Source organism: Cnephaeus nilssonii, assembly GCF_951640355.1.
Source record: "Cnephaeus nilssonii genome assembly, chromosome: 9".
NCBI classification, from domain to species: domain Eukaryota; kingdom Metazoa; phylum Chordata; class Mammalia; order Chiroptera; family Vespertilionidae; genus Cnephaeus; species Cnephaeus nilssonii.
In genome coordinates this window covers 44,470,328-44,484,901 of record NC_137080.1, presented here as the reverse complement: position 1 = coordinate 44,484,901, position 14,574 = coordinate 44,470,328, and the positions used below count along the sequence as shown (strand labels likewise).

The 14,574-nt window shown below is 38.3% G+C and overlaps 1 protein-coding gene across 2 annotated transcripts in view; it reads right to left on the bottom strand.

Annotated features, from left to right (window-relative positions):
* The window catches only part of USP45 (ubiquitin specific peptidase 45), a 60,080-nt gene that overhangs the window by 38,723 nt on the left and 6,783 nt on the right, over positions 1 to 14,574 (bottom strand). The window contains exons 3-5 of one of the 2 annotated variants that reach the window (XM_079780944.1): positions 12,706 to 12,878; positions 12,235 to 12,338; positions 7,373 to 7,473 (exon numbers count right to left, since the gene is read on the bottom strand). In XM_079780944.1, the coding sequence (XP_079637070.1) occupies positions 7,373 to 7,473; positions 12,235 to 12,338; positions 12,706 to 12,878 (378 nt within the window). The remainder of the gene's footprint in view (positions 1 to 7,372; positions 7,474 to 12,234; positions 12,339 to 12,705; positions 12,879 to 14,574) is intronic. The other variant, XM_079780945.1, reaches the window with a different exon arrangement.

Genomic DNA, 14,574 nt, shown 5'->3' with positions numbered 1-14,574 from the left:
GATAATTTAAGACACTACTGAAATTCTAGTGATGATATATGAAAGAAAAAGCCACTATTCTTAAGCAAAGCAGGATATACTGGGTATTTTTGGTGTGTGAATTTATAGCTATATTAAAGTTTATAGCAGCCCTTTTCAAATGGGCCTCAAAAGAATTAAGCCCTAATGCCCTAGGCACCCAATGTAGGCAATTAACTTCTCCTTATGTATCCAGAAGAGTACTAGTAAGGGGACATCTTGGGGAGAACTGAGAAAACAGTCACTCAAATAATTCTCTATGCTCTGTAGTTCAAACAAGGAACCCCAGATTTAAATCCCTACAGGTAACAATAAGTTGTTTTTGAAAGTCCAATATCTTTTTGTTCCTAACCCCTTTTACAAAGGGAATAATACTTTTAGTATTTATTTTTTAAATGCATATTTCTTAGTCTTACAACTGTCACTTTTAAGCGAAACAAAATATATTACTTTTTTTAAAAAAAAAAGGTAGTTATTACATTCAAATTGTCTGTGAAAGGACATTATTTATCTTCAGATCTGTTTCAGATCCCAAATATACCATTTACTTTCTTATTTAAAAAAAAAAAAAGAGCTTGACCGGTTTGGCTCAGTGGATAGAGCGTTGGCCTGCGGACTGAAGGGTCCCGGGTTTGATTCTGGTCAGGGGCATGTGGCTGGGTTGCGGGCACATCCCCAGTGGGAGGTGTGCAGGAGGCAGCTGATCTATGTTTCTAACTCTCTCTCCCTCTCCCTTCCTCTCTGTAAAAAATCAATAAAATATATTTTAAAAAAAAAAAGCTACAGCAAACTTAATAAAACCAAAAGAACCAACATAAGTCATTATTTTTATACCAAAAGCATAAGTTTAATGAATTTAACGGAATATTTAATTCTCTCTTAAAGCTCTTTGAAAATGGCATCCCACCAGTATTGAAATTATGGACCAAATTCATTGCTTTAGGGAAAAAAAATGTGAGATTGTCAATTACCTGTCTAGTTCACAAACAGCAAACCAATATTAAACAATATTATTTCATCAGGAATTCCTGTTTTTGGTAAGTATTTGTAGAATACTTACATGACATTTACAAGACTATCGAAGTGACAAATGAGCCTTTCAGAGATATCGATCCACTTTTTAATAATATGTATTTCTGGGTGGGTCTCACAAGAAAGTTTTCTTGTTCTTTTTCAATTTTGTGTTATAGATGAGGATTTTATTGGTTGTTTTTAGTTTTCTGGTATGTGTTTGAAGGAGAGGGTTTGGAGGGATTTTTTTTTTTTAAAGCAAATCCTAGCATCAGATGTGAAATCCACACAGCTGTAAGCATTCTTCTGGGAACCTGCACTGGGATTCCCTCAACTGTTTAATGCAATTACCTAAACCAGTCATGTAGTATTAATGTAATTTGCTCATTTCTACAGCTGAAGAGAAGTTTAATCTTTAAAAAAGAAAAACTTGCTGCCCCACAACTCCTCTACCTTGGAACCAAACAATAATTACCCCACCTGTTTATTCTCAAAATTCCATTAACCATTAGAAATCTTTATTTGATCATGTCTTAAACTGATATTGCCATATGAATGGGCAGGTATACATACAAAGACATTCCTATCTATCTCCACACTGTAGACAAAAATTTTTTCTAAAATACAAAACTAATCATCCATATATCCACTTAAAATTAGTGGTTCCTCACTGCCTACAGGATAAACTACACTTACAGGGCCCTTTAATATCTTCCTACTTACCTTTAGAGTCTCACCTCTCACCATTCCCTAATACACAAAACTCAACCTTGCAGCTCTATAAAATTCCCTGAACCTATCAAGCTCCCTCATCAAAGAGCTATTCCTCTCCCTCAAACACATAACCCCGTGCCTCTTTGCCTAGCTGATTTCTAGATATCTTTCAGGTCTTGGCTTAGAAAGGTCTTCCTCTAAATAAAATGTTCCTCCAGTCCAGGTTAGAGACTACTCCCAAGTGTTCTCACAGCCCCCTGTACTTATTCCTTCACAGCACTATTTAAACAGGTGTATCACTATCCCTTACTGGACCAAAAGATCAATAATGGCAGGAACTGAGAAATAAATCTGTCTCATTCACTACTGTATCTCCAATATCTAGCACAATGATTGGCTAGAAGTGCAAATGTATATAAAAAAACTGAATGAATAAATAATTTGATATTAATATTCAGCAGTTATTTTGAACAAAAATGCAAAGCTTATATACTTCCCCAGTATAAACTGATTACATGCTAGTTTAGTTCAATTCAGCAAGTATTTACTGCTTAGCCACATCAAAAAGAATATAAGCCAGGGTACAATCCTCAAGGAACTTACAGTTTTATAAATAAGACACACAAACACACGAAAGCTACTAGTAAACACCACAAAACCCTATATTATTTCATTCTAAGGTACACTGCATAGAAGAAAGGAGAGAAGACAAAGGATTGGGCACGTGTACTTGGAGTTGGATTTGAGTGAGCCTTAGGGCAAATAAGGCTGAAGACAGAAAATAGAAATGTGCTAAGTCAGCAGTTCTGAAAGTGAATCTGAAAACAACCTCCTGAAGACACACCATCCTCCTTTTGGGGTCCTTAAGGTCAAAAGTACCTTATAAGACTATGATGTTAGTTGCTTTTTTAAATTTTTACTTCCATTCATTCTCAATTATATCAATAATACAATGCCCTAGCTGGTTTGGCTCAGTGGATAGAGCGTCGGCCTGAGGACTAAAGGGTCCCAGGTTTGATTCCGGCCAAGGGCACTTGCCCGGGTTGCAGGCTTTATCCCGCACAGTAGGGGATGTGCAGGAGGCAGCCAATCAATGATTCTCTCTCACCACTGATGTTTCTATCTCTCTCCTTTCCTCTCTGAAATCTATTAAAATTTTTTTAAAATTAATAATACAATGCAGTATTCTAGAGGCTACACGCCATGTGATAGCACTTTGAATGCAGAAGCAGGTATGAGAATCCAGCTGTTTTCTATTAAGCCAACCATTAAAGAGATTTGTAAAAATGTAAAACAATGCCACTTATTACATTTGTATTATTTTGAAAAAATAGTTATTTCTTAAAAATGTTATTTGTGTTCAAATGTCATGAAATTATTGCTAATTTTCAGTGAATTAATATTTTCGTTTTCTTAGTTTTAATTTCTATTACGATAAGTATTGATTTATAACCTCTCTAACCAAAGCTCTTTTAAGTCCTCAATAATATTTTAAGAGACTAATGGGCTACCAACTCAAAAGCTAAGGTCCACTGAGCTAGTTGTTTTTAAGAGAAGGATGGGATACCAGCCTAGATTCTCTGTGTAGAGAAGCTGATTTAGATATATTAGGCATTCGCTCAGGCACTGCATAACTTTAAAACATGTTTAAAGTACAAGTATGGACTTTCCTCTCAGTAGAGTTATTTTTACTTAGTGAAAAATATTTTTAAAAATATTTAAATATAATTTTTATTCTTCCACCTAAATACAATATATAGATTCATTTTTTAAATTACATATATAGACATTTTTACATTTCTAGTCTTCACAATGATAATTTAAAATTGCTGCATAATCATATCCAGCATTCTTACAAACCTCAATAGCAACTTTCACATTTGGTTTTTAAAGTATTTTATAAAAATTACTAAAGCTTCATGCAAGAAAAAATATGGAAAATTACTATCCAAAAAAACTTACTTCTAGAATACCAAGCGATCTTATGTTATATCAAACTTGCCTGAGACATCCTCCTGTAGCTTGGAAAACCAAGATAACCACATTTTGCCCGAGAACTTCTGGAAACCTTGAATTCAGAACTACATCTCTCTCCAGCTTTGAAAGCTCTACACGCTCTCAAATTCCCTCAAGAACCTGTTTCCCATCATTTCAGGTGCTACCCATGGTTCCATAAACACAATTAAAGCTTGCATGGGTCCTTTCCACACCTGAAATAACTTTTTATCTAATCTGGACCCATCCAAAGTTCATCCTTTAAAGGTCAACGTGAAAGCCAACTCATCCCAGATTTCTGAATTTCTTTCAACTAAATGTTACATCCCTCTTTGAATATCTAAAGGACTTTGTTTAAACATCTCTCAAAATACAAATTATACTCTGCTTTCATTATCATCACTTTTTAAAAAAAGACTTTTTATTTTTATTTTGAGAGAGGAGGGGAAGGGAATGAGAGAAACATGGATCAGCTGCCTCGTGCACAACACATTATCAATATTTTTTATCTCACCACCTCTTTTAGATCTTAAACTTCTTTAGGGCAGGAACTGTTTTATCAGTCTCTATTTCTTGAAGCCCATGGGAAAGAGGGAAAAAGTGCTAAGGAAAATGAGGCTCGGACAAACTATAATCTACCCCACATCACATAGCCAATGATTGAAAGAGTCCAATTTGAATGCCAGACTGCTTGACTAAAAGCCCATGTGCTTTCTACCATATTATCTCAATCTCCTTTCCTTACATCCCTTACAACAATAAATATTCAAGAAATGTATAAAATTAAATGGAATCAGACTGACTTTGTTCTTAATCTCAAGGAATCTCTTAGGTGAAAAATACAGAAAAAATAATTTCTACAATCATACTTTTGCCACCCTTAGCATCATACCCCCATATATAGTATTATGGCCAACAGAATACATTTCATGTGCAGTTTTCAGGAGACAGCACTGAGACCCATATCTCTGTTCCTGAAGTATTAAATGTCTACCAACACCATATTTTTCCTGATTCTTGCTTTGAGCATAATTGGAAATGACAGAATAAGATTTCAATAAATGTTTGTTGGATAAATGTGATAAAATTAATCATTTCTTCTATTGTCCAGGAACCTGAATTTACTTTCTCTAGTTCCTCCTCTAATATATATCCTATATAATAAAAGACTAATATGCAAATTGTCCCCTCCATCAGGAGTTCGACCATCAGGCAGGCTGGCCAACCGCCCATGTCCCCCCTCCCCCTGGCTAGGCTGGCTGGACCCCACCCATGCACAAATTCATGCACCAGGCCTCTAATACATACACACACACACACACACACACACACACACACACACACACGGCTAACAACTATATGTTTATACTAGAGGCCTGGTGATCGAAAATTTGTGCACTGGGGGTGGGGGGGGGTGTTCCCTCAGTCTGGCCTGCGCCCTCTTGCAGTCCGGGACCCCTTGGGGGATGTCCACCTGCCAGCTTAGGCCTGCTCCCCGGGGTATTGAGCCTAAGCTGGCAGTCAGACATTCCTCTGGCAGCCCGGGAGCCCTCGGGGGATGTCCGACTGTTGTCTCAGGCCCGCTCCCCACGCGCATCAGCCACAGCGGGATGGTGGAACAGGTGAGCAGCGGCGCTAGACCAAGGGAGGGCGCTGGTTGCTGTCATCGGGGTGAGCCTCTGGTGGTTACTGAAAATTCTTTGCTCCTGCGCGCTCACACCTGCTGCCTGCGCCGGCCCGGAACGCTCAGCACCATCAGCGGGTGTGAGCGGTGGCTGCAGGCCCCGATCGCCCCTGAAGGCTTCTCCACCTCCCCCTGCTCCTGAGGAGCGATTGGGACAGTAGCTGCCACTTGCACCTGCTGACAGCGCCGGCCCTGCTCGCTGCTGGTGCCGGCCCCAATTGCTCTGTGCTATCAGCGGGTGCGAGCAGGGCTGGCGCTGTCAGTGCATGGGAGCGGTGGAGGCGGTGGAAACCGGGCTGCCAGTAGACAGGGCACTGGGGACTGTAGCAGGAGGGGCCAGGTGGAGGTGGGGAGGATGGGCCAAGACCCACCCCTCAGTTCCTTTCAAGGTGCACAAATTCGTGCACTGGACCCCTAGTACCAAATAAAGTATAAAACCTAGCATGTGGCAGGGACTTAATATTTCTGAATGAAGAAACTGTTTTCCTATTACTCTTCATTTATAGTAACATGTATTATATATTGCTTATATGTTATATAACAAAGTATATAATATATAATACATCGCCCAGCTGGTGTTGCTCAGTGGTTGAGTGTCAACCCATGAACCAGGAGGTCACGGTTCAATTCCCAATCAGGGAACGTGCCCAGGTTACGGGCTCCATCTCCAGGAGGGGGTGTGCAGGAGGCAGTCAACTGATGATTCTCTCTCATCATTGATATTTCTATCTCTCTCTCCCTCCCCTTTCTTCTCTCTGAAATCAATAAAAACATATATGTAATACATTACTATTATATAATAAAGAACTTGCCTGCCTTTGCCCCAGGTTCCTGAGAAGTACCCACTAAATCCTTGGATATCTAGAGTAATTGATAGTTTATGTTAACAAATTAACAAGGTGTCTTTTATACTCATTGTGGGTGCCCAGACAGTTTATGCTAATGAAATGACTCAGAATGGGAGCCAGTCAAGCCAGAAAGGCCAACCTTGTGATTAGAGAGGGTTGGTGTCCTGGAGACTGAGTTAAATCATATAGCAAAAGCTTATTCAATGAAATTCTAATAAAAACTCTGGACATCAAAGCTCTGGTGAGCTTCCATGGTTAACAATACTCTGTGTCCTTACACATCAGTGTGTCAAGAAGATGATGCATCCTGACTCCACAGGAAGAAGATACAGAAGCTACATGTTTGGGACCTTCCCAGACCCACTCTATGTGTCTTTTATTTTTTTTTTTTTTTGGTGGCTAGTCCTGATTTGTAGCTTTTTTTATTTTTTTCTATAATAAAACTGTAATTGTAAGGTTAGCACTTTCCTGAGTTCTCTGAGTCATTGTAGTAGATTATTGAACTTAAGAGGGTAGTAGAAACCCCTGAATTTGTAGCCAGTTATTCAGAAATGTGGGTGGCTTGATAACTCCTGAGCTTGAGAATGGTGTGTGAAGTAAGGGTGTCTTGTGGGGGCACTGAGCCCTTAATCTGTCTAACTCCAGGTAGTTAGTGTCAGGACTGCACTATAATTACATCGCAAGTAACAGATATCATTTCGTAAATATGCATCAGGCATTAAACCAGTATTTTTACATACACGATTTCTAAACCTTTAGAAAACATCTCTAAGTCTCACAACAGCTGCACATGATAGAATTATTATCCTAATTTTTAAGTAAGAAAACTAAGGAGTAAAAGCTACAGAGACAGTGGAGCCAAAACTCAGACTCAGCACTGTCTGACTCAAAAGCCCAGAATCTAGTCACTATACTCACCAGCTTCTCATTACTGGTTGCATACCGTAAATACGACACAGGGTAGCTATGGAAGAATGCATGGCACCTGAACTGAGAGGTAACTGTAAAATCTAAGGCACTCTGTATGAATTTACAAACTCTTTATGTGAAATATAAAATAGTGTAATTTGATACAAATTTCTTTAGCAATTGCTTAACTTACTTGTTTGCGTTTTGGAAACATGTTTCTGGAGAAAATCAACTATCTGAGCCAAAACCTTCTTATGACAATGTGTTGATAATTTTTCATCACACTCGTAACACCTGAAAACATATAACATTTAAGCAAATTCTGCAAGTATCTTCAATAATTTTGCACATGAGGTAATAAAGTTGGCACTTACCTGCTTTTGTCTTTCAATTATGAGAGTAAGGGAGGTAGGTACAAAGGGTGAGGCACCAGGAAAATCAAGAGAAATAAGCAGTGGACAGTTAATTCAGAGCCTTATTATTCAATTAAAGTTTTGGTAGTTTATCCTAAGTGCAATGGGACGCCATGAGGTGTTTTCAAGCAGGAAAGTGATAGTATCTACTTTAAATTTAAAAACATCATTCTGACTAATATTAGATTAGAGGGTATCAGGAATAGAAGCAGATCCGTGGATCTTGAACACAATGAACAGATTTATCTTATATATTTTCAGGTATATACATGAGAAGGGAGAAGTGGATGAGGGTACATCAGTGATTCTCAAACGGGAGCAATTTTGTCCTCAGAGGACATTTGGCAATATTTTGAGACCATTTTGATTGTTACACTGGGGAAGCTGCTACTGACATCCGTGGGTAGAGAGGCCAGGGATGCTGCTAAACATCCTATGTCTCCAGGACAGTCCTGGACGGTACAGGACAGTACAGGACAGTCCCCTTACAACCAAGAATTATCAGCCCAAATGACACTTGTACTGAGATTGAGAAATCCTGGTTTAAATAAAATAAGACTAAAGCTGGGTGATGGATGTAGAGGAAAAATTCATTTTACTATTTATCTACTATTGTTAAAAGGTTAAAAAATAAAACAAGATAAAAAATAAAACAAGACGAAAACAAAAACTGCCAGGCTTCTGGCTTGAATACTTAGTTCCACTCATAGAGATGGGGAAGACTGGATGAGATTAGTGTTTTGTTTTGTTTGAGGTTTATTTGGGAAGAGTCGGTTAGGGAATGATTTCCAAAAATGCATACCTTTTCAGAAAACCAACCTCCACTAAGTTTACTCATTAATGCATACAGTATTAATAAAGGTTTCTTCTATATATTATCATTACCTATCCCCTTTATCTTCATGAGATCCAAAGATCAAATAAAAACATGTGTTTGAAAGCAATGAAAATTTGATAAATCTAATGTGTTGTACCAACACTAACTTATATATTCACAATCTTCTTACTTATAATTATTAGTGATCCTGGGATCAATGGCTGTAAACTAGATTTAGGTTCCTTTCCTAAATAGTACTTATAGTCAAATATTTATTGAGTGTCCCCTCTCTCACTTATACACAAAAATAGATACACAGATAAATCCATGAAGGAAATGAGTCACAGAAAACATCCCCAAATGTCTTTTCGATAAAGAATTTAATTATAGTTACCAGGCTTACATGATAGATGCTCTATGTTTACGAATGTAACTATTGTCAAAAATAATAAAATACAATTGCTCATTTTAAAGATGTTGAAATGTCAAGAAATTTTTACTGACATTGCAATTTAATGTTTACTTGTTATAAAATATACTGTAACTTTAAGAGTACAAAAAGAAAATGTAAATAAAAGCTGCAAAATGACAGTGGAGTTGGAGAAAAGAAGACAGCTCAAAATAAGTTAATTCTACTTGTTTCCATTAGAAGTAAAAAAAATTTTTAATTGAGCATATACTATGATCCAGGCACTGTTCTAAGTGCTTTACATGTATTTTATGGTTTAATTCCTCACAACAATCAAAAAAGCATTATCATTTTAAAAATAAATAGCTTTACAGAAGTATAAGATTTTATTTTTACATATGACAAACTGAGACACTTTAAAAAGCATTCATACATTAACTTTTATTTTATTTTTTTAATTTCTTTATTGATTAAGGTATCACATATTTGTCCTCATACATTAACTTTTAAAGTGTTAAATCAGATTCTTGCTTAGGCATAAGAATCACCTATGAAACTTAAAGATACAAAAGCCCTGATTTCAGAGGGGGCCACTGGCACCCCTGGGCTTTTAAAATTCTACTTATGTGCATGACTCTGACATGAAATCAACGATAAGAAACTACTGTGCTAATTATTATTATTGATTAAAGCAGTACCAAATCCACTATGTAGCAACACTTCGTTAGCCATAATTAAATGATCAAATCTACAATATTCCTTTCTTTTTTCAGTTTCTTAGGTTTTTCCCTAGTTCAGGCTGGCCTCTCTTTAATCCAAATTAGTGAACTTTGCTATTGAAATTGTTAATCTTTTTAACGTTTAAGAATTAGATAGGAGCCTGACCAGTGTAGCTCAGTGGTTGAGCATTGATCTATATGATCCAGGAGGTCACCGTTCGATTCCTGGTCAAGGCACATGCCCAGGTTGTGGGCTTGATCCCCAGTGGGGGTGTGCAGGAGGCAGCCAATCAATGATTCTCTCTCATCACTGATGTTTCTATCTCTCTCCCTCTCCCTTCCTCTGCAATCAATAAAAATATATTATAAAAAATAATTAGATGAGAAAAGAAAATAGTCACAACCTTTACATTTCTATAGCTGTATGTGACAAACTTGAATTTCTTCCTTTAAATGGGAAATAATTCCCTTAGGACCACAATTATGACCCTAAGAGCTACAATAGAAGTTTTGACACAGACTGACTTGAGATGAGACTATTCTACCAGGTGCCACTCAATTCTCCCATCACCTTTTCCCATTTCAATGGTCCTCAAATGTGGTCCCAGACCAGCAGCACTGGCAACACCTGGGGACATAGAAAGGCAAATTCTCAGGCCCTACCCTAAAACTACAAAATCAGAATCTGTAGGCCTGGGACCCAGCAATCTATTTTAACAAGCCCACCCCATAGTTTGAGACCATTGCTTCTTTTAAGACTACTGAGAAATGTTTATTGAGCTGCCACACTAGACATCATCCCCGCCTTCCTCTAGCTCCAATGCACTATTTACATATTAACCTTTTGCACTCGAATGTTGAGTGTGACTCGACACAGTTAGCATCGGTAGCAGGAATCGAGAAAAAAGCAAGTGAGTGCAAAGGGTTAAATTCCCTCTATTTTTTCCTTCTTTTATTTTAATACTAGAGGCCCGATGCACGAAATTCGTGCACAGGGGGTGGGTAGGTGTGTCCCTCAGCCCAGACTGCACCCTCTCCAATCTGGGACACCTCGAGGGATGTCCGACTGCCTGGTTAGGCCCAGGATCGGGCCTAAATGGGCAGTCGGACATCCCTCTCACAATCCAGGACTGCAGGCTCCCAACTGCTCACCTGCCTGCCTTCCTGATTGCCCCTAACTGCTTCTGCCTGCCAGCCTGATCACCCCCTAACCACTCCCCTGCCAGCCTGATTGATGCCTAACTGCTCCCCTGCCAGCCTGTTTGCCCCTAACTGCCCTCCCCTGCAGGCCTGGTCACCACTAACTGCCCTCCCCTGCTGGCCTGGTCACCCCTAACTGCCCTCCCCTGCAGGCCTGGTCACCCCCAACTGCCCTTCCCTGCAGGCCCGATCGCCCCCAACTTCCCTCCTCTGCCGACCTGGTCACTCCTAACTGCCTTCCCCTGCAGGCTTGATTGCCCCCAACTGCCTTCCCTTGCAGGCCTGGTCCCTCCCAACTTCCATCTCCTGCTGGCCTGATCGCCCACAACTGCCCTCCCTTGCAGACCTGGTCCCTCCCAACTGCCCTCCCCTGCTGGCCATCTTGTGTCCACATGGGGGCAGTCATCTTTGACCACATGGGGGCAGTCATCTTTGACCACATGGGGGCAGCCATCTTGTGTGTTGGAGTGGTGGTCAATTTGCATATTACTCTTTTATTAGATAGGATGTTTTTATTGATTTTGGAGAGAGAGGAGGGGAGAGGGAGAGATAGAAACATGGATGAGAGAGAAACATTGATCGGCTGCCTCCTGTACACCCCCTCCTGGGGATAGAGCCTGCAACTTAGGCATGTACCCTGACCGGGAATCGAACCAGTGACCTCTTGGTACATGGGTTGATGCTCAACCACTGAGCCACAAGCAGGCAATTTTTTTTCCTCATTCTCCCCAATACTATTGCTTGGAACCAACAACAACAAAAACACAAATGCTGCAACCACCTGACCCTGTGGATGAATTAAATTATAAGATGGTGATCTCTCCTACCAGTCAAAATATTTGAATATTAATTTTAGAACCCTGACATAAAAACACAAAGTTAAAATATGTTTGTCTTAAAGAAAACTCCTGAAAATTCATTCAAGGAACCCTGGGAGTCTATAAATTCTAGTTAGAACATTTTTGTTGTAAAATACAAGGAAAGCATTTCAATAGTGTTCACTTATACCACTGAAGCTGTGTGGTATGCTGAGAAGAGACTAGGGACTAAAAAAAAAGACTTGTTTTAGTGCCTGGATTTTTATTGTGTCACCACAGAAAGGTAAATGATATTCAGTGTCCTTATGCATAAAGTGAGGGAACTGAACTTGATTTCCAAGTAAAGTTTCACAGTAGATTCCCTAAGAAGGTCCCTTTTACCCACAGAGCATCACCATACACTTGACTGTTTCAAGCTCCTTCCTCCTCTAGAACTCGGGATTCTGTATTAGCACGTTCATTACGAAAAAGTGACTGAAAAGAATTTTTCTAATTTCTTTATTATTTAAATTTTATATTCATGAGTAATTATTTTCTTAAATTATTCCATAGGTTGTATTCAAGCTAAAAAGCATAAGCTGGTATAACATCTTTAATTATTTTACCCATAAAGCTAAAAAAAAAATAATAAAGAGGATATTTTTGTAATGGACGTAAATACTAACAAAATCTAACTTACCATATAATCCATGAGCTCAGACTAATTATAATACAGTGCAGCTCTGTTCTCCAACTTTTGAAGTGCTTCAGTGAATGCTGGCTTTCTGAGTTTTTACCACATCCCTAAAGGGGAACAGATTGCTGTTTTGATTTACATACATATTTGTTTCTAAATAAACCAAAACTTAAATCATACTCAAACTCAAAAATCATAAAATACAAATAAGTAAAAGAAGGTCTAGGTATGAGAACTATTTCGAGTGGACTGGATTCCTTTTCAAGTTCTTATAAACGACACATGATTACTTTCTGAACAAAACACCTTTTACTTTCCCTTAAACATTTCTAAGACATTTCTTGGAGAGTTCTATCAAAACATGGAATAAATTTATCTTAAGTTCTAAGCATTACTGACAATCCAACTCAAAATAATCATTAAGGAAAATATTTAAGACAAATTCCCACATAAAAAAAAAAAAACCTTTCTCACCTGAAAACCACACTTGAGGCACAACCAAATCTCAGAAGAAAGTACTGGCTGTCCATCATGGAATCTTCTTTCTTTTAAACATTCTGAGCAAACTGACCACAGATTCTCAGCTATTGCTTTTTTCACATGATTCACACTGACAGCATTACTTACATGTCGGCAAGTAAAACCTACTGAATAAGACAAAACAAAATTTGAGCATTTTCTTTGCTAAACCAAAGTGCAATCATCAGTAAGCAAATTCACTAATATTAAAATGCTGTAAAAAGCACTGAGATTGAAAAAAAGAACAAAATAACTCATAAAGAATACATATTGCATGATTCCATTTATAAAACATTTGTGAAATAACATAATTATAGAGTTGGAGAACAGATTAGTTCTTCAGTGGTTGCCAAAGGCTGCAGATGGGGAGAAACTCAGAGTTGTGGCTGTAGACAGGTATCAACTTCAGGTGGTGATTTAACAGTCAAGTATCTTGATTGTGGTGGTTATAGAAAGCTATACATGTAATAAAATTGCATAAAACTACTAATGCATGTGTATACACACACACACACACACACACACACACACGAATGCATGTATATCTGGTGAAATCTGAATAACCTCTAAGCATTGCACCTATGTCAGGTTCCTGGTTTTGATGTACTATAGAAATACAGTATGTTAAACCAGGAGAGGTTAAGTGAAGGGTGAGTGGGACTTCCTTGTATATTTCTTTGTACCTTCCTGTGAATCTAAAATTAGTTCAAAAATAAAAATTTAATAAATAAAATAAAGGAGATTATTTACTTAGCAGCTACAATGTGTCTAGCATTTTGAATATATTTTCTTTCCATTAAGATACACACCTAAAATCTTTTTTTATTCTTTATTAATTAAGATATTACATATGTGTCCTAACCCTCATTGTCCCCCGACTCCCTCACTCATGCCCTCATCCCCCTGGTGTCTGTGTCCATTGGTTAGGCTTATATGCATGCATACAAGTCCTTTGGTTGATCTCTCCCCCTTCCTCTCACCCTCCCCTGCCTTCCCTCTGAGGTTTGATGCTCTGATCAATGGTTCTCTGTCTCTGGATCTGTTTTTGTTCATCAGTTTATGTTGTTCATTATATTCCACAAATGAGTGATATTTATCTTTCTCTGACTGACTTATTTCGCTTAGCATAATGCTCTCCAGGTCCATCCATGCAGTTGCAAATAGTAGGGGTTCCTTCCTTTTTACAGCAATGTAGTATTCCATTGTGTAGATGTACCACAATTTTTTTAATCCACTCCTCTGCTGATGGGCACTTAGGCTGTTTCCAAATCTTAGCTATTGTAAATTGTGCTGCTATGAACATAGGGGTGCATATATCCTTTCTGATTGGTGTTTCTGGGTTCTTGGGATATATTCCTAGAAGTACACACCTAAAATCCTTTTGCATAGACGTTATTTTCATCATTGTTGGGAGAAAGGAGAGAGAGGAACAATGGCATAATTTACAGGAATAAGAATTCTCAGAATTCTCCTTAATGAATATTCCCAAATACCAAATGATTTTGCATGGTCCTTAATTACCCCTTAAAACATATTCCCACTGTGTGCATTGTGTGGAGACAAATGATCAAAATGAGCAAGTATGTTTTTAATTCTTCAAATAACCATATTCTTCTCCCAAGGGTACAAAGATGCTTCCATTTCTCCCAAATACCTGAGCACTTTAATTTCTTCACCTCAAATATTCCAAACACCAAGCTACAACTACCTGCCAAAATCTTGAGTAACTTGAAGAAGGAAACAGAGTATGTACATTTCAACTCTCTCCACTTCCCTTTCCAAATGCGAGGCATTCCTTTTCACCTATTATTTAACTAGAGACAG